At 40.5% G+C, this 21,294-nt stretch overlaps 1 protein-coding gene across 3 annotated transcripts; it reads right to left on the reverse strand.

Annotated features, from left to right (window-relative positions):
- Positions 1-796: 796 nt before the first annotated feature.
- Positions 797-19,045, reverse strand: rnf44 (ring finger protein 44). 3 transcript variants are annotated; one of them, XM_080746267.1, is made up of 11 exons: positions 18,747-19,045; positions 14,848-15,042; positions 12,113-12,335; positions 11,028-11,147; positions 9,750-9,923; positions 8,141-8,302; positions 7,570-7,685; positions 7,099-7,186; positions 6,045-6,166; positions 5,842-5,941; positions 797-5,448 (listed from the first exon to the last, which is right to left on the reverse strand). In XM_080746267.1, the coding sequence occupies exons 2-11, from the start codon at positions 14,952-14,954 to the stop codon at positions 5,386-5,388; spliced, it is 1,275 nt and encodes a 424-aa protein (XP_080602393.1). In that variant the 5' UTR covers positions 14,955-15,042; positions 18,747-19,045; the 3' UTR covers positions 797-5,385. The 3 variants fall into 3 exon arrangements, with proteins under 3 accessions (XP_080602393.1, XP_080602391.1, XP_080602392.1); XM_080746265.1 differs by having other exon boundaries at positions 10,980-11,147; XM_080746266.1 differs by lacking the exon at positions 18,747-19,045 and adding an exon at positions 15,908-16,044 and having other exon boundaries at positions 10,980-11,147.
- Between the last annotated feature and the right edge of the window lie 2,249 nt (positions 19,046-21,294).

Consider the following 21,294-nt stretch of genomic DNA (forward strand, 5'->3'; position numbering starts at 1 on the left):
CACGGTGATGGTGTGATAAGGGGTGGTTTATGAGGCTATGCTTGCTTATCCTTCCAAATCAACACCTTTGAACCAAGCAAAATGTTTAGATCAATAAGGTGATGGCATCACCAATATTGATCTAAACATTTTGCTTGGTTCAAAGGTGTTGATTTGGAAGGGTAAGCAAAGCATAGCCTTGTAAACCACCCCTCCCTTCCGGAAATCGCATTTGCATTTGATTTCAGAAGGTTGATGCAAATGTGGTATCCCTGAAGGAGGGTGGTTTACGAGGCTAGGGTAAGCATCTCTGTTGGAGAAATTCAAGTTGACTTGACAGGTGAAGGAAGCTAGAATTCCTTACAATACGTGTTTAATAAATGGGATTTCCAAGATGTGCGTAGCTGGAAGTATGAGCAATGGCTTGGTTTAAAATGTTTTTTTTTTTTTTTTTTTTTTAATCAGGACTTTTTACAAAATGTTTGACAAATGAACAGTATATAATAACTGTATGACTGCCTTGACAAAAGGTTGTATTGTGCTGCACCCTAACCCTAGGGGCATTTTCTCATACAGGGTCTGGGATATATCTAGGGGGGGGGTCCAGCCAACAATTTTGAAATTGTACTTTATGAAAGTCCTAACCATTTTTATCATTACAAATGCCACATAACTTTAACACGAATAATCATATTTGGCCCCCAAGTTATATAATTTAGGGATTCCTTGGAAACAAAACAAGCAATTGTAGTATTGGTATACATCATACATTTATTAGTGAACAACCCTCTCAAATCAGCCACAACGATTAAAAAAAAAAATGATTGCACTACTTGGTAAAGCAGAACTAGCAACTTTCATTTAAAAAAAGTACAAATCTTAAAAATTTCAAACAGTATACAGATGTATATATAATACACTCTAACTAGTTATATGTTAAATGCTACAAACAATGATTCCAATGGAATGAAAAATTATAACATTAATAAGAACCATTTCCTATATATAATATATATTAGTTGATTTATTTTTTCACCCCCCAAATACAAACATGGCGAAAATGAGGTAACTCTTAAATGTGCAAGTACCAAAGCAAAATATCTGCCTAACGCAGAACACATGCCCCTGGCTCTGTTGGCGGGTGAGTAGTCTGACCCCTAGAGGCCAGGGGTAGTAAAAACAGTAAACCACTATCCCACCACAGCAAAACTCATTGGTAAACAATAAATGGCATCTACGGAGCAATCAATAAATCACAAATCCTAAATAAAGTTTTAGCTGCTTATTGGAACACATTTTCGCACCACACAAGCTGTGAGATTATTTAATAAGTGTTTTTAACAGAAGGACTACAAGACTCTATTTTCAGTTGTCTTCTTAAATTTGTGTAACTGTAATCATATATTATAAAGACCTTAATGCGAGGTTATCTTTTAATGTCGAATAAAAACATCACAAACTGTCAATTGAAATACTCCCAAAACAGTGCTTAAACTGAAGTGAATTACCATTTTTAGATGTGAGCAATACATTTTGTAGATATTGATACAATAAAATCAATAGCCTAATAGGCAGGTACAGTTCTACACTGAAATAAGTATGACAACATTTCATTTTTTTCTTTTCATTTTTAATTCCTTAAAACTATATTGATTTTGACGGACAATGTTTAGGGGTATTAGTAATAACATGCTTTAAGAATACATGAGATTCATGACAAACTATTGCATTCACACAAGTGACAGTTATCATACCTAAAGCAGGACATCTAGCACCTTTTCACTATGGCTTTCGATAAACTACAGTAGTTCCAGAGCAATATAATTTTCAGTGGTTAATAACACAATGTCTTCTCAAATCCTGGATTCAAGACCAGTTTTCAGAGTTTTTTTTTTTTCTTCTTCTTTACAAAATGAAGTTTAGCGCAATAAAATCTTGTAGTCATTCAGTTCTATTACAAATGTGTGCAGTACAATGCATGGCAGTTATTAGCTGAGCATTAAGATCCAAACCTCCAGAACCCAAAGCCAACTAGAGCTAAACATCAGTTGGGTTTCTGGTCAACAAGCATGCATATTGTGCACCGTTAAATAGGTTGCCCATCAGATTTCTAGATAACCTCCACTTAAAACACGCTTGTTTTACATTTCTTTACTTTTTTTTTCTCTTTTTTTGTAGTCATGCAAACACCTTTGAAGTAGTTCTGGAAGTGATTTAGGTAGGATAGTTGCCTAACTTATGCTCTGACGTACGGCAGTGTCGCCTGCCGAAAATGACCAATCTACAAGCTCACGCTGTGTTGTAGAAGCGGTGTAAGCTTGTAGATTGCCGATATGCGGTGCATGGCACCACTGTACAACAAAGTATACATCAGGTGTAATGTGCGCCATGGCACGTTTAAAATGGCATCACAACCGCTATATTTGAACAGGTGGTTCAAGTACAAGAACAAAAACAGTTTGAATACACTTTGTAATGAGTTGCAGTGTATACATTGCCTCTTTTCTGTGAATATTCATAAGGTCTTTATTGATCTTTTTTTTCTTCTTGCATGCCTGTCTTTAGCTGATGTAATATCTACTACTCCTGACAAAAAGATTAGGATTACGTTAAATTATTTATGGTCTAAGGAAAACGACCAACGGAATTCAAATATACCCCCTTTCATGGCAATCCTTTCCATTTGAAATGGACTGTTCTCCTTTTATTTTTATATACTGAGAGGCCCTGAGTGATTTTTCTTTTTTTCTTTTTTTACTCACAATATATGCCAGCGAATAGATATGTACACATAGGTTAATTCTCAAAGCTGTGGGTTTAAACTCATTAAATGGCTATTTTTTTTTCTTCAAGGTGGTACACGTCAAAGACTCACATTCGCTAAAAAACATGGCAAGATTCCTTTACACAAGAAAGCAATCCTAAGGGTTACAATTGCCCATCAGCGCTTACTGGGGCAGGTAAAGGACAGGAGTGTTCATTTGTTTTTCTTCTCCTCTCCACCCATATTCCATAATGGAACTGTGAACACGAACAGGGAACTAAGACCCTGTTAACACCTTGCATTAAAATGTGATCTGTATCTGGATATCTTATATGGGCAAGGGAAGAAACAAATGCAGATTAATGCATTGTTTTTAATCAGAATGTGATCGGATCTGATCACATTGTGATACAATCTGAGTCAAAGTCAGCCAGTGTGAAATTAAATCGTTCATTATCCAGATACGTTATCCAGATGCCAGTGGTTCTCAAAGTAGGGTCTGGGGACCACCAGCGGTCATTGGTTCCAGGGGATCCCCAACCAAATGAATTTAATACAGAATTAAAATCAGGTTAACCCCTTTAACCCTACATACATTGGCTATTTGAAACTGGCGAAACATTTTAAATATTCTTTCAAACATTTTTAACAAATCTTGTATGGTGGTATCTGCCTGGCACAAGATCTTTTCAGATGGGGTCCATGGCCAAATAAATTAGTTTCGGGGTAACCACCAGATACACACTTTAATGTGAGGCGTGAATGGGGTCTAGGAGTCTGACAATGTACCTTCACCACTAAAACACTCCAGCTCCAACGTTTTAGTTTGAATCCTGCGTAACGCCGTCACTCGGCAGAAGCTGGATTGCGGCCAGTGACGTCTACAAGGATTTTTCAACATTCTTCTGTCTTCAAAACAAGACGTTTATCTAAAACACAAACATACGATTTCTCTTTTAAAACACCATTAACCATGGCCTAAGACTATGACCTGACCAAGTTGCAAGATTGTAACATATATCCATACACAAATAATAGTAGTGCTCTGTGTGTTTCCTTCAATCGGTTTTCCTAGCAGGTAAAACGAATAAATAAACACTTTAAAAACGGTATACTCTTAAAACAAGTGGAAATGACAGGTTTTTTTTTTCTCTTTTTTTTTTTTAAAGATTAGTAATAGGTTTGTGCTTGTCAAGGTCATAAGAAGGCAGATCTGAAATCTTGAGCAGTAGGCTATATCTGTATATTTGGATATTTGGCTCACAATCAAAGAAATAAAAGCCCAGTCTTCCAAAAAGGGGAAGAAAATGTTCATTTTAAAACTCGCCACTCATTGCACATATTGCTTTCTGCACAGGCCTCCAGAACTCTCCAGCATCAGCGTAACCTTCAGATGAGGAGGACACCCATCCTCAACCACATCGCCCGCCTTCCCTCTTAGCGCTTGCCGAATAAGCAAAGCAGTTCTTTTAGTATGCTCCTTTGTCTTTTTCCTTGTATTTTTGATAAATTTGGTGGCAATGCTTGATTAAAATATTGCTAGTCTGAATCAACAGTCCATGCAAATCCTAGCATGCTGCCCTGTATCCAGTGGTTAACACAATGCATCGGCTCTGTGGACAGGGGACACACACACACGACGCGTTGCAGCACAGACACACTTGCCAGGAGGGACAATGCTGATGTGGAGGATGGATGTAGCACTTGTGCAGCGATGACCTCAGATGGATGCAGTCTCCATCCACTCCATCCGTCTCAAGAAAGACCCCACCACCTCTCCTCCTCTGCATCCATCCATTCATCCATCCATGACTGCTTCCATACAGATCAGTGTCCCAGAGTGGATTAGCAGAGGGGGCAGAAGAACATGACCCCAAAGAGGTGCGTGTCCCGTCACATTGCAGTCCCAGAACTTCAGGCTTGAAGAGTATCGATACTTTTAAACCACAGCAAGTCATACTTTCACAATAGCATTGGCAAATCTAAAAATAAAAAAAGGGGGTAAAACTATTGAAATAATACATTATTGCGAAACATACATTATTAACAAGTCACTTTGCCCAACACCTAAACAAACATGCATCTATGATGGCCAGGCATTGCCTCCAACCACAGATACCCATATTGAAGTTTTCCTATTATTTTTCTGCTAATTGCACAAGGTGTCCAGCCAATATACCCCCTCGCCCCCACCCACTCACCTCTATCCACCTCCAAATGCAGGACTCCCCAACTATTCATGAACGACCACAATCGAAACCGCTAGCTTTAGAAACGAAACCTTGTAAACAAAAGCAGCAAAAACAAAAAAACACATCGGGTTAAAATCTTTGGAATCTGCAACAAGGGGGCAGAGACAGAGTGGCTGGCGGGTCCCAGGGCTCTGGCTACAGGCTGCAGTAGGCAGTGGGTTTCATGACACTGGGACTATGAAGCACAGCAGAGGTAATGACAGGCTCCAGAGACACCGTCCTGGATTGCTTATTGTTTGAGGTGGGAGGTGGGAGTCGAAAGGTTGGTACGGTCTAGGTTTTAGGTGGCAGGTTTGTCCCCACAGCCTTTTTTTTATTTTTTAGGGACAGACGATGAGTGCAGCTTTCCAGCCCAGCCGGCGGTGGAGATGACGACTCCGGAGCGCTCGCTCACTCCGCCTCCCGGTGCACGTCTGACGCGTCAGCTCGGCAGATCGGACAAGTGCGATTGGTCTGCAAGGAGGCGAATTGGGAAAATGTTAATGGGTGTTTAACCAATTTAGCCGTACATACCTAGTGGTTGAGTATTTTGGGTTTATAAGCATATGACGAAGTCAAAATTATGCAGCATAGCGAAAATAGAGCTGCAAGCTTAATGTGTTGCATGACGTGAGCTTATGCATCTGCTATTTTAGAAGAAATGGGATGCCAGGTTGAAAGTAGTTCCATTTCAGGGGCGTTGAGGAGACCAATGCCTAATTTTATACTCTTGTCGCGTGCATGGTGTCACTTGCTGACCAGAACTGATCTTGCAGAGCTAAAAGCACCGCATGGCAACACATTGTTAGCTTGAAGATCTGCTCTTTTCGGCAAGTGACACGGTATGAATTGAAGCTTCATGCTTACCTTTAACCATTTGTCCACACACTTGGCATGGAATTCGTGGTTACAAGGTAATACCCGCAGTAGCTGCCGACACTCAAAGTCACTGAAGCACACAACACACCTGCATGGAGGGGGGAGAAAAAAAGTCACAGATTGTTCAGCGTGTGTGGAGCAGTCAATGATTTAGATCGGATACGAACCAAGCAAACTTAAATAAACCTTACAGCGTTTGTTCAGATAGATGATTCTCTGAGTTGAACCTGTAGGACGGAAGTTGTTCTATGTCTGCCTTGGTGAGTCCTCTCGGTTTCGCTTCGCCCAACCTCTCTGCCAGGTTCAGTAATGCCTGTAATGTATGTATAGAACAAATGCACTGTAATAAGCTCTGTCAGTATCTACAGCGATACATTTCTGGATGTATTTACTCCCATTGTTTACTTTGTAACAGCATGGAGAGAAAGTAAATAAACTTTTCCGTTAATTGCTACATTTTTAGAGGTTGAAGTTGTCCAATGCTGTTTACATTTTGTCATTAAAACTTTACCGTACTTACCTAAATAATTGAGTAGATGTTAGTTTAACAAATGTGCAGTGAATAACGTCTACACCTGCCTTTATGTACGTATATCATACTAGTTTTACAATCTAATCCAATAGGTAAAGATCAAATGGAAAAGGGAAACATGTACTTCTATCATGATTCTAAACATTAACGCATTGTGTCTGGTTGATTAACTTGTGTGGGCAGACCTGTGTGAGGTGACTGAGGTCATGAGATTGACAGATAGAATTGTGATGACTGATTCTGAGTTGCACCTGTCGGAATGAGTCAATGCAGAGAAGCACACAGACGCTTGAACGTGGTGAGTCATAGAGGCACGGAGGGGATTAGTGCCAATGAGATGTAAAGGACCCTTTGGTGACATAAGGATTATTGGACCCTTCCCCTGTTTTGTTCAAATCTAAACTGAACTGTCCCACAACGGAAGGACACAGGCGACGAATGGAGCATCTCAGGGACAAGTACCAGTGTTTGGAACTGGGTGTGCATACGAATCAGAGTGCTTTGAAGCCTGGATAACGGGTGCTTGGGTGGCACAGAGGTAAAGTACCTGCCCGCCGCTACCAAAGTCTAGGGTTAAAAAATCTACCATGGAGCCGAGCGTCTATACCAGGGGTTCTCAAAATGTTTGATCTCACAACCCCATATTATTAGCCAACTCTTTTGGCAACCCTGGTCCTGACTCATGTACATGTTATTTTCTCCAACTATCTCACCTCATAGTTCTCCATCTCTACATCGTCTACATCTAGGTCCAGGCTGATGGCCGGGCCCACAGCAGTCGGAGGCACAGGAAGCATTGACCTATGCACACAGATGACACGACAACAAAACCCATGAGGTCAGGCAATAGGTTCACTTCTGGTATCTCATACAAATTAATGAATTGGAGCGAGACAACCAAACTAGCAGACACATAATGTGTGTGGTTGGTAGGTGCCAAGCCATTTTGAAGAAAGGTTGTCAGAGGTTGATGTGTAAGCAGTGGATATAAAGGGGAGGCTCTCTCCATTCCGACATGTCGCCACTCCGAAATTGACTTCTTATTGTCGGAGTGGCGACACTCCCATGGGGGTTCGGGTTAGAGATAGGGTTAGTGTCGGAATGGAGACATGTCGGAAAGGAGACATGTCGGAGTGGAGAGATGCACTCGATATAAAGCAGGTTTTGTTCATACAGGTACTCACAGGAAATAAGGGAGGAAGCCTGGATAGTAGGATGGAGGGGGCGGGGGTGGTGGTAGAGGTTGCTGCAACCGGTATCTCTGTCCACTAACTCGCCTGGGCAGCATGTGGGGGTATGGCTGAGTAGAAACAGAAACACACGCAGTTATACTTTATTAGTGCTGAAGCAAAAGATTACCCACCCCCAGTGTACAGTTACATAAAGGGTGCAGCACCCAAAAGAGAATTGGATGTTTGCCCAGGACCCAAACTAGTGAAAACCGCAGATCTCCAAGCTAGTTTGGTTATTTTCACTAATTCTTAAACATTTGTTTTCTAATTTATGGAATTTCTTTGATTTCCTTTATTAATGACATTACTTAGTAAAATCATTATTTTTATTTTTTTTATTATTCGTCAAATCTTTTTGGGGAATGTCTGGGACCCACAAATGTGTCCACCACGACCCACAAATGGGTCCCGACCCAGTGTTTGGGACCAGCGGTGTACAGAGTTATGTATGAATATCACTGAAGCACAGTGAAGTGAAGAATCTCAGTAGTGGCAAACAAGAGTGTTGGAATGTCCATCTCACCACTCCGAAGGGCAGCTCCTGATGCAGAGGCTCTTGAGGAAGGTACTGTAGAGGGAGAGAAGGAGGCATCGCTGGTGGGTGATGAGATGGAGGGTAAGAGAAAGTCCCTAATGGGTGCTGGTCCCCTCGAAGGTCCACTTCATTCTCTACCCTCTGTAGAGGCTGAGTGGAGAGAGGGTGAGACAGAGAACCACCCCATTTGTAATCTGGCAATTTGAGGTTGTGGCTGCTGAGGGAAAACACTATTTACGATTTAGTGTACCATTACATACTGTATGTGTGCCATTGTTTCATAATATAGTGTATGAATTACATGGATGCTTGGAATCCCCGCACAATGCTTTGTAATATCTGGTAAACATATCTGGTCACTCTGTGTGTGTCTGGACCGTCACTTTTCATTTGACATTTGATCTGTCATTCCAGCGCGGTGAATAATTAAATGTTCTAGCTTTAAAGCCACAATCTTTAAGTTTTATGTCCTCTCCTGACATAGAGAGGTTATTGGCAGGATTCACATCTGAGTTTCCCGCAAGGGAAACCAAACATCTACTGATTAGGCGAGAGGGAATTCCTACTTGGTCGGGTGGATGATATTGAGTATGAGCTTCATGCTACTTATCAACCAGTCGGTGTCCTACCCGACACTAGGGTCCAAATGTGTAGGGAACCACCTGCAACCACTGCAGATGTACTAGTTATACACTACCACCATACACATTGGTTATAAATAATGTTTTATTTATTAAAGGTGATTTTTTTTCTAATCCTGTAAAACAAAAGCTCTATATTTTGATGGTATTCATTGCTAAAGATGTTTTGTTCACTAACAGAGTCCAACTCTAATAAATAGGAAATGTAATTACTATTTTCAGGTGGATCACAAATTTAATCCAATCAGGAAAAATAACCCATTCATTTTTTTAGTTCAAATTCCAAATGTATCTGCTCATTTCTTTTGTTTCATCTTCCAATTTCACTCTTATCCCATACACTACGAGTTCTCTCTTCTGATCTCCATTATAGTGAATTAACATTGTTATGATCAGAAAATAAAGTACTTGTTTTTTATGTAACGTCATGGTCAATAACTGTCCCCCGCAGGAATGTGTTGGGGACTCCCAAAAGTCTTGTATGCAACCGTCTCTGACTGCCAGCAGTCAATAAACCACATTATCTCGGCTCATTGAAAACGACCTCCGGTAGTATAAATCTTATTGTCATCCTACATTTCTAAGGAGTTATCTGTCACTGTGAACGAACACCTTTTCGACGCAAGACAGCCGGTACAATTCACTCCTCATCCTCCAATTTATCCAAATGACTCACTATAACAATCACTGTTTTACGGTGGACTTAAAACTTTTAAACTATAGTGTAAATGTAAGTCGTATTCCAGCGTTGGATTATTTCAGCTGGTGCAACCCTTGAACTGTGAGTAGCATGTAAACGCCTTCCTAAATTAGAAATTCAGTTCAAACTAATCTACTTTTGAACTGGAGCAGGGAACACATTCAAACAAATTCCATAGTTTTAATGTGTTTGAACTAGATTTGTGTAAAGAGTGGCAGCATGTGTGCCTGTGTTGTACTGTAGGTGGACTACTCACCATGCGTGGGTGCTGAGGCTGTAAAGGGACAAACTGGCTCAGTGGAGTAAGGTGCGGTGGCTGGTGGGGGGGCACGGTGGGGGTTGGGTGCAATATAAAATGCTCGCTGGAGATCAAGGGTGGGAAGGCTTGGTAAGACACTGGCATATGCTGCATGGTACATGCTTGAATGAGCTAGAGAGAGGGAGAGAACAGGGACAGACACAAACTCATGAAAACACACCAGTCAAAGTTAAACAATGTGTAAGTAGTGTCTAAAAGGTTTGAGTCTTCAACACCAACACGCTGTGGCAAACCTCCAAAACAGAAGAAGTCACTCTCCGACTCTTAACTATTCACACCGACACAGTTACAATGAAAGCATGTTTAAAGCATGTGTAAGACAAAGCAAGGCATTGTATAAATACATAGCACATCCATGTCCAAAGCGCAGACTATCGCCAAAACAGTTGAGTATCATCTTAAAGGACCATAACCGGTGGTATACTTGACATAACTGCAGAACACTTTCCAAAGCACACTGTAGTTTGTTCCATTTCTGAGAGAGCCTTTGGATTCAATTACATAATTTCCCAATTAACTTGCAAACACTTGGAACATTGCTTGAGATGGGTAATCCAACCCACAAAATGTCATTTTTAGGTCAAAGTTCCTAATGATTTAATGAGTTAAGATTAAATGAGAAAATGTAAACGTACAAAAAACAAAACAAAACATAAAGCCATTATTAACACTCCAAGTTTATGTATTATACAGTGTATAGCCAAAGTTGTGAATAGATATTTCATGCCAGTAAGGTCCTTTAATACTATAATCACCTGAAATACTAAGCTACATCAGAGCAGCGTCACTGTCGGGCAGAAACCTTGTATCTCCGAGTTTTCACATTTTTATGGTTTTTCGTAAAGTAAAGCCCTGCTTCATCACACAAGACTGTCGCACAAAACTAGTGAATATAGCCGATCTACATGCACACGTGCTTGTATATGGGCTATTTTAGCTATTTTTGAGCGTTTTTTAAATGAGAAATACAAAACAAACTGTTTTGGACATACAAGATTTCCACCCGACAACAACGATATTCTGGTCATGGTAAAACATCACGTGGAAACATCGAATCATGTGCAGGAGCAGCAGCAGCAGCAGCAGTCATAAGCGGTGACAGCTGGGGGCGGTATGGAGCGCTACATGGATGCCACTGACATTCAGGCTCTTCCTTTTCAAACTCACAGGAGGAGGAAGGCAGCAGAGCAGAGAGAGCTGTCCGCTGAACATTACCGAGCATGCTGGGAGCTGCTGAGCGTTGCACCCGGGAAGGGGCTGCCCGGCGTGGAGGGGGAAGCCGTGGGTCGTCACCGTGGTAACCGTGTACGATATCGGAACGGACCCCTGGTGCATCTTTTGAAGAGAAGAAGACGTGAGAGGGTTAGTCCAAACATGACACTTTTAGTATTGTTTTACAAAAAGGGGTCATATTTTCATAGTGCCCATCGGTTATGATACAATTATACTCGCTGGGTCATTGTGGAGATTTTGTGCAAGGAAATGGGGAAAATCTTGTAAGTCCAACGTCCCATTAGTCCTTAGGGTTAGGTTTAGGCATAGTTTTATGCCTAAACGTCGGAAACAATGGGATGTCGGAAAACGCTACGCACCCATGGAAATTGTGACTAATTTGGGCAATGGAACACATGCTTCAGACAACAATTTCAACTTAGCCCTTATTTAGAAGCAAAAAGATTGTGAACGTTATGTTATCACCTGTAATTTCCATGATAAATGGTTTTCAAAGTTACGGAAATAATATGAACTATGAACAGATTAATTTATACAGATGAATGTAAACTATTCTGATTATGCAAAATAATTGCGATTATCTCCAATAATTGCGAATATGTAACGAATCAATGTGACATGCCTAAATGAAGCCGGTGAGTAGAATGTTAATCATAACTGATAAACATCATGGCAAATTGTGGACATTTTGGGGTTCTAAAATAACAAAGACAATTTTTAAGCAGTTAAAGGAGACAATAATTAAATGATCAGCGGAGTCTCCGGTAGGTAATCTCTGGCAATCTGTGGCAATGCAACACAAACTAACAAAAAATAAGTACTGTTTTGCGTGAACTACTACTTTAAGCCCTATATAATTCATTGTACGATGAATGGCAAAAACATCCAAGCTTGTAGATTAGGCTGTTTCCGCACATTTTTTAAACTTTTCGCCCAATATAGTTAAGTTTAAAAATTAAGTACCATGCACGCTCACGCTCAATTCCATGTGTCTTTGAGGAGGAACGCACCAACTATCAGTCGATTGCACAATCATGTTGAGTGAGATATTCCTAGATGTTTCATACCTGGTCGTGTAGATCCACCATAATGGAGCTCTGCTGAGGCATGTGAGCAGCAGGGTGAAGCATGCGTGGAGGTGAGCTGGTGTGGCTATATTGTCTGGACTCATCTAAAGGAACCTGTTGTTGATGCTGTGAGAAAAGCAGGTGATGGACGTTCTCATCCTGAACTAGTGAGTTGTGCAGTACAGGCCTGTCTCGTCTCCCCCACTGACGTCTCACTGGCGGGCTGCAGGATCAACGACAAACAAAGGACATATTGGCACAAATAATTGGAATCAAGCGCGCAGATGTTATTCGAGAAACTGCTTTTGTACTACAAATACAAAAGCAGTTTCTCGAATAAAATATGCGTGTCACATTAAAACCACTTTCAACCTGGCGCCAAACATTTCTGAGCTTGTAGATCAGCTATTTTGGCCATGCAAACCATTAGGGGTGTAAAGACACATTTTAATAGCGATTCTATACATACATATATATACATATATATATCACGATATATGGTTGACGATACGATACATGGACGATATTGGTTCATTCATGGCGATACGATTTGATTCACTGATATAAAATCGATATAGTAACTATTTAGCAAAGCAATTAAATCTGTGAAACGTGTGGATAGTGCAGGTTTTTAAGGGAAACATGTATTATTATGGATATAAATAACTAAACACAGTGATTATCTGCCAAATACATGGACATTGTATATTGACAAACCCGCACCTTGACATGAACCCAATGATTACACACATTTATCGATAGATAGCTATATGGAAAGGAAAAGTTATTAAACCCCTCCTTTAAATTTTTTCTGCTTAAAAATGCTAAATACAATGCACAAGTAGGTACTAGGTAGTATCGATACAATCGATTCTTTGCACTGCCGATTCGATACGATACAAAATCAAATGATACGATTCGGTTTTAGCTGTTTTCATTTCGATATACTTCGATTTTTTAAGTTTAAAAGTTATTTTGATGCAGTTACTATATCGTTACACCCCTACAAACCATCATACAGCAAGTATAACATAGGGTTTAAGTGCTAGGGTGTTCCAGACAGTGATTTCCTCTACCTGAAACCATTTAAGTTACAATTTATGACTAACAAGAAGATCTCACGAATGGGAAATACATAGTTATGTAATTACTCCATGCTTGTTTTTACACAAACTTAAGGGGTACTTAAAGGAGTAGTTCACCCCCAAATAGCTCTGGTCCATAGCGTTAGTGGAGTTCTCCCTAACGCTATGTTCCTCTACCTCCCGAATCCTTGGCAAATCCGGAAAGACCCGCCGTCTGGTCCGAAAATAACAAAAACTGTTTCGCCCCTCACCAAACCAAAGGTATGAGTGGACAGTTGAAAGCTTACTCTACTTAGTGGACGCGGTCTGAGCCCCCATTACACGATTAAAATACATTTCTAGGGCAAAATGACAAATAATCCACCGGATGGAGACGCTCTTCGTGGTTGAAGAAGAAACAGCGCTTCCAACGTCGCAGAGTTGAATAACACCCAACGAGACCAATGCTCTGTGTAATTCGGTCCTCTGACCTGCGCGGCAGTAGTGAGTTGGCACCGTGATGGCGACCACAAATAGTGGAAAAACTAGAAGAAATGGAGTCTCCATCCGGTGGAATATTTTTCATTTTGCCCTAGAAATGTATTTTAATCGTGTGGTGGGGGGCTCAGACCGCGTCCACTAAGTAGAGTAAGCTTTCAACTGTCCACTCATACCTTTGGTTTGGTGAGGGGCGAAACAGTTTTTGTTATTTTCGGACCAGACGGCGGGTCTTTCCGGATTTGCCAAGGATTCGGGAGGTAGAGGAACATAGCGTTAGGGAGAACTCCACTAATGCTATGGACCAGAGCTAACCCCCAAAATGACTTTTTTTCTATTGATTACTGACGCCATGGAGACTTGAGTTCAAAATATTCTTAGTTTTTCGTCGCATTCCTAAGACAAAATTGTGATTACAATACATTTACCTTGATGAGTAATCAATTGAAAAAAAGTCATTTTGGGGGTGAACTACTCTATTAACATCATATTATACAAGAAAAGAAAAACTATCTTCACCCATTCTACCTTGAATGTCAGTTAAAAGAAAATCCAAAAAGCATAGAATATGTGCTATAGATGTAATGATTTTTGTTTTATATTATTGAAGCATTGGTCAGTTTGTGAATTGTAAAATGATGAAGCGTAATCACAAATACAACTTTTGACATTTTAGATCAAATACATAACCTGATATATATTATACGGAACAAGCCTACCCATAAAACCAATATTGCAAATCAGTTGTTTAGTTTAATGACCACAACAATAACAACTTGCTTTTGGTATAACATGACACTATCGGCTCATTTGCCAAAACAAACACAACAGACACAACCACAACAACCACACACAACCACAAATCTCTTCTACCATGAGTGTAAGTGTTTATGTCTAATTTAATAGTAACCAAGAAGTGCAAATCACAGAGTCATCTGTACATTTCAAGTTTGGCACATTATCAAAAGCTGTGTCAGTAGTCAGGACGCTATTTGGATGTAGTTGAATAGTATTAGAATTGTTTTTAGACTGTTATCCACCACATTGAGGCAGACTGAAGTAACTGAACTGTCTATTGTACGTGTTGTGTCGATAAACAGTGACCCTAATTTAAACATCAGAATTTGTTAGATTCTGATGCTTTAAATGCAAAGACAGAGCAGGGGATTTTACCTTCTCCTGAGGTGCACAGGGGCGTTGCAGGGCTCTCCAAGGAACCTCCTCTGGGTTAAGGGGGCTGTTGGGGGCCGCCTATTGACTGCTATTTCCCATGGTCGCATTGGTGACGTCGTGGAGACGAGTCACACTCCGGGAAAGAAAGCTTTATGCTGGAGGCACTTTGTGTTTCCGCCTCTGATTGTCTTAACCCTGTGAAGACACACAAAGAGCCACAACTGATGACCCCCAGCGTAGAGCTTACTGTGTTACAGAGAGAGGCCTTGTTATAGCTACCTCCATCCATTAAGGCAACCTGACAAATGTATCATTTCAACATTTCATGTTGAATGTTTTTGAGACAGTAATAATAAGGACTTTGTAAAAAGCAAGGCAAACTGTTTTTTTTTTGCCATTTTGGCTTATGGTGGCCATTTTTGTCAATTTTCCATTTTTGCCACAGACATACAAAATTAACGGACACAAATATTACCAGAAACATTAAGAGATAGCCCTAACTCTGAGTGTACACTCTCAGAGTTATGGTGGTCCTTGCAAATCCAACTTTTGAGAACCACTTGGACTCCTAATGTGCCATAGTGTCATAGTAAATCAATGTTATTATTACACTTGAAGAAAACCTGTAGACTGGCATTCAGTAATTGTTTTTTTATGATAAAAAGAACATTATACTGTTGTGTAAAAACAAAATTTAGAATTTGCCACTGACGAGGCCAAGTGTTGCCACGGACACTATGGACACATTGACGCAAATATTGAATAATAACCACGGACGGTCCCACTGAAGCTCGGTTTTCCCCCAGTAGGGGTCGCTGTGTCTTCCTGGAGCAGAAACGTGATGGGGTGAGCCATGTGCTCAGGAAACAAAGCAACAACAAAGGATGTGCTGCTCTTAGCACAGAGCCCCCTTGCAGCAATGCATCTCGCAGGCCGTGGAGCCTTTGTGCGGCTCCATTACAGATGCTAGGCCTGAAAATACCATTAATACTCTAGTAAATTCATCCAGTGAGTGTCCAACTATCAACAGCTCCCCAAACACCCCCAAAACAAAGCTTACTATCTCGGCTAGGCTGCTCTGCAGCAGTTGGCTCAATGACAAGGAGGGTGGTGTAGTGGCAGCAGGTGTTTCAGCCTCGGAAGCGTCGAGTCCCATTCAGTTTCCCTTTGTCAGATATATCCGTTCAGAGTGACCGTTATTAACCATTAGTAGCAGGTATTCCCCCCCAAGTAAAAGACTCCCCGAGTCTGAAACGTTGAGCTTTATGTTAGCCTTTAGCCAGCTAGCAACCGCAAAGAAACGTTCAGTCCGAATAAACCCCCACAAAACAAAAAAGACACAGTGGCTAATGTTGTAAACGAATAACTCTCCAGGTGAGGTAACCGCGGTGTGTCAATAACAAGGTTCTTTCTTCATTTGTCAACATTCCTTGCTTGGCGCGCGTGTGTAGTTTCTTCAAGGTAGAGTTGAGATCCCATAGCTGGGGAAACGGTTCGGCCTGTGATTGGTCAGTTGGTTGTTGGGTAAACAATTGATAAATAACCAACTCTCTTGACTGGACATCAGTCAGCGACAACAATGATGTGTACACAAGTAATCCTCTATTAAGTATGTAGAAAGACTGTTACAAGATAAAAATCTGGAACAAAATATACTTGAGTAAAAGTGCAAAAGTATTGGTATCATCAAAATACACCTAAACTTCCTTGCTCATGATGCAGAATGTCACATTTCCAATGTAAAAATAGCAGATCTACAAGCTCACAATTTTCAAATGGCCAAAATGTATATAGGGCTGAAGTGGTTAATGTATGTTTTGTAATGATAATCAAAATCCACTTTTGTATTTCCACAGCATTCAGTATTTGGTAATAACTAATGTTTTCAAATACATGTAATGGAGTAAAATAGCCTACAATATTTGGATCCAAGTAGAAGTAATGGAAATTGGAAATGCTCAAGTTAACTAGGCTACAGATACCTCAAAATTGTACTTAAGGACAGTACTTAAGTAAATGTACTTAGTTACTTTACACCACTGGTCTAAAACTAGAGTTTAGTTCAACTACTACAGCTGATCTTTCTTGAACAACAGAGGCCGTCCTACACTTCCACGTTTGGACAACGTCGTCTCCCTGACAACCAACCAACTGTCCAATCACACCCAGGGCCGTCGCTCCGAGCTGTGGGATCTAGACTGTACCTTTCCTTTCTGCATTGTTATGATAAAGACACGCCCCTTTCCTCAGCAAGACGCACCAATCAAAAACCAGCAGAACGCCCAGGCAGACTCAGACAGTGGATAGTAATAACAATGTATCAAAAATAAAACGATTTTTCTTCTTTCTTTCTCTCTCTCTCTCTCTCTCTCTCTCTCTCTCTCTCTCTCTCACTAGCACATGACACACACACACACACACACACACACACACACACACACACACACACACACACACACACACTGAAAAGGAAAAATGTGTATTGTATTCAAAAATGTAATGGTAGTATTATGGTATGACGTATCGTAGGCTGCGTAGGGCAGTCAGTGCAATTTTGAATTATGTGTAAAGCCCCTCGAATTGCCTTGCTGAAACGTAGCCTACAAATAAAACAAAACAAAACAAAACATTGCCTTAATTTTGGCGCAAAGAACAAACTAGAAGTGACAGTTAGTTAGGCTACAATACAGGCAGTCTCAGTAGCCTACTACTTGGTGGCTGGAGTTTTCCATGTAAGAGGCACTAACATGCCGCCAGCAATGGACAAGAGGGAGTAGCGAAAAACTAATTTACAGTATATATTTTTAAAATTATTATTAGTCACAATTTCACACATAGGTAAACCGTGCCCCCGGAGTGGGTGGTTTTTATATCACAAACTTTTCAGGCTGCTGCTTCGACATTTTGTTTTCTAATTTATGGAAATTATTTGATTTGTCTTTTGTCATTGAAAACGTAATTACATTTTTTTATTATTTGGGGAGGGGGGGGGGGGGGGGGGGTTGTTTAGAAATAATAATTAAAAACAAAACATAGGAAACAAAATAAAGGGACCCATAACAACGTGTCCGCGACCCACAAATGGGTCCCGACTCCCAACCCATGCAGTACTCGGCTAATTTGGTCTCCGCCTCTCCGTTTATTAACAGATAATAAATGCCTGTAACAAGATGCCCCAGCCGCGCTTCACAGTAAAGCCCCACACATGTCTGGTCGACTTGCACCGGAGGCCACAACGTGCCCTACTCTACTCCAGACTACCAACCAACCAAACCGATTATGTAATATTGCACTTGCGCGATCATTTACTTTCTACCGGAGGAGGCATACCATATTCATCAGTCATTTTAAAAGCTATAGTATATAATGCAAAGCGTGTAGCCTACTCTGCAAATGTATCTAGTCTTGTGTACCCGACTAGGCGAACACAACTTTGTCAATATCATTTTATAGGAGAATATTAAAACATAGGCCGATAGGTAGTACTAGTATTTTATAGGCCCATGTTATGTCCGGTAAGAGTTAATCAATAATTCATTGGCCTCTCCGTCGGGCTCGCAGAAGCACGGCATGGATAGCAGAAGACTTTAGCTCGATCAGATCGCGCAGACCCAATAGCAAGTTAACGGGAGCAGCGGTTTGCGACCATAGCCCGAATGTAAACATTACAACACCGCTCTGCTCGGTAACATAAGCAACAAAACAAGGAGGGGCTGGAGGTTGGAGCTTCAGATGACAAGCAGCCATGGAACCATCAGCACACACACACAGTCACACACACACACACACACACACACACACACACACACACACACAGCCAAGCGCCCCGCATAGCTTCTAATCCAAACCATTGCTAATACAAAACGGGGAAAAAAACAAGAGCACGATTATGTAGTTACCTGATTGTTAATATGCAAACATCTGACCGCTGTCTTTTTCCTCCTTCTTCTTTGCAATCCTCACATCTCGTTAGACTAAGTGCGGCATCCCAACGTCAGCTGTTCTCCCCGTATGGTACATTCCGTGGATTTCACCATTATTGTTAAAAAAGGTACTTAACATCGGGTGTTACAGCGATACGACCTCGTTTAATCCGGATATTATGATGCCGTGTGTTTTTGCAGCCCCCATTTTTGTCTCAGTAGTCGGCACTTTCCATGTCCGTAAACAGCAGAGCAGTGTGACTGTTGTTGGGATTTCTGCGGCTCCACATCATACCCCCATATCTGCGTATTTTGAGAGCGCACGTACTCCATACTGCCATTTTTACCGTAATGGACCGACAAAGGGGGACGAATGGACGATGCCTCAAAACTGCGGTCGAGCCTTCAGTTGCGTTCTGGAAACTAGGCCTACTATACTACTACTGTATAATAATAGCTCAAGTAATGATTACTTAACACATACATATAGGCCTACTTAATAAATAATATCTAAATTATGCCTAGAAAGTATAGATTCTGGATTATTAAATAAAGAGGATTTTTGAATAGTTCTGATGGGTGTTGCATATTAATGGGTGTATAATAATTAATAATGATAATTCAGCTAGCATGTGAAGCGATGTAACTATTGTAATTCTAGTCTAAATGGGCATACTGTCTGTCTATCTATTCTAGAGTAAGCATGCTGTAGTATACTGTACATGTGTCCACCACTCACCAGGGGGTGCTGAAAACGTCAAAACAAACTTGGGCTAATAACACAGAAACACTAACAGACCTTAATTACCGGTAGTTGTAGAATTTTTATTAACAACAAGAATAATAATTCAAGATGAATGATAACAGACCTTAATTACCGGTATTATTCTTTGAAGTTGTAGAATTTTTATTAACAACAAGAATAATAATTCAAGATGAATGATTCGATGTATTAATTATTATGTGTTACATCCCATATACAGTAACCTACGCAAGAGTACATTTCTTTGTTTTTTTGTTCCTCACACATTTAAGAAAATGGCAATAAAGTAACAATAGTAGCCTAATAATAGTTGAGTAAAAAATACTACAAAAACAAAAGCACCCTGTGTAAAGCGCTGTGTGCATTTTTCCTGATGCTGCTGTTTCTGTTGTAGAGAAACTACTAGACTAACAGTGTCTAATAGCTTGTGACTTCCTCAGTTAACTGTTATCTGTCTAACTGGCCTGAACTCCCCTACATTATAGCCTACCTTACATCATAAAATGTCTTCAGTGTTACTATATGGAAGAATCTTCAGCTACTGTAAGTGTGATTGGTCTGAGTCTGTGGGGCATGTGGAGAGGGTCTACTTTTGTCAGGATAGGCTACAGACCATAGGCTACAGGATAGGCTACAGACCAACTCCATTATATACAGCAGTATAAGGCAAGGATGAGAAAAGCCCAAATCAGTAACGGTTACAGACAAGGCCGGCTTTGGCTCAGGGGTAGAGAAACCGTCATTAGAACACGGACGGTTCCCGAAGGGTTCCCAGTTCAAAACTCGGCTCCCCCAGAGTTGGTGTCGAAGAGTCGTTGAGCAAGACTCTGTACCCCTAGTTTCTCCCGGTGAGCAGGTTGGTTTCCTTGCATGGTTTCCTCCACCATCTGTGTATGAATGTGTGTGTGAATGGGTAAATGTAATGCACAATCTATGTAAAGCGCCTTGGATAAAGGTATACAAATGCACCATTTACAATAATAGTTATTTAAACTTTTCTTTCAGGTCTTTATTTACATTTTAAGCTATTGTGATTAAGTCCTCCACATGTTGCATGATGGTGTATGCCTACAAACCTACATTGTAAAATGCATTGGGCTATACATTAGGCTTTAAATCTTAATTTCAGTAGATATGGGTTGACTATGGGAATGATGTCGGCATGACAATATTCTTCTCTCTCAGACATTACATGAATGATTCCATGATGCACACACCATAGTGTGCGTCATTTGTTATCAGGGTTTGCAAGGGATCCCTATGTGGGTGGGGTAGGTGGAGGTACAGTATGAATGTAGGTGGGGTAGTAGGTGGAGGTATGATAAAACATTTGACCTTTAGGCTGAAATGGCACCTGTGTTGCTATTTGGTTGTTGCTATGCAAATAATGATGAGTTTATTTGTCAGCGATTTGTCTGAAGAGATTATCTCACTGTTTTACGTGCAGTGAAAATCTGGTATTTAAATTTCAAGTAATCATATATTTATTTATGTATTTATTTATAATGTGTGTATGTTTGTGTGCGTGCACGCTCAAGACCTGAAACTTATGCTTCTAAAGACCTGAAACTTATGCTTCTATTTACTGGAATTACCTTTATATGGTTTTATTATCAAGTTTGGTGACCTGTTCTTTCAATCATAAACCAAAGTCTAAAATGATAAGATTAGAGGCACAGATTCCTGGTTACTCCCTCTCATCTACTGCAAATGTTCACAAGGAATTAAATTATAGTGCCTGAAAAGTAAATACTCCTAATG

This window comes from Nannobrachium achirus (genome assembly GCF_963921795.1).
Source record: "Nannobrachium achirus genome assembly, chromosome: 17".
In the NCBI taxonomy this organism is placed as follows: Eukaryota; Metazoa; Chordata; class Actinopteri; order Myctophiformes; family Myctophidae; genus Nannobrachium; species Nannobrachium achirus.

What these genes read in the sequence shown, in the direction of transcription:
- rnf44 (XM_080746265.1), bottom strand. Translation starts at nt 14,954, where the DNA reads ATGCGACCATGGGAAATAGCAGTCAATAGGCGGCCCCCAACAGCCCCC. An exon ending in AGGAGCTGCCCTTCGGAGTG is followed by an intron (nt 7,686 to 8,140) that starts GTGAGATGGACA and finishes GTTTCTACTCAG; the next exon opens with CCATACCCCCACATGCTGCC. An exon ending in TAGAGATGGAGAACTATGAG is followed by an intron (nt 6,167 to 7,098) that starts GTGAGATAGTTG and finishes CATACATTACAG; the next exon opens with GCATTACTGAACCTGGCAGA.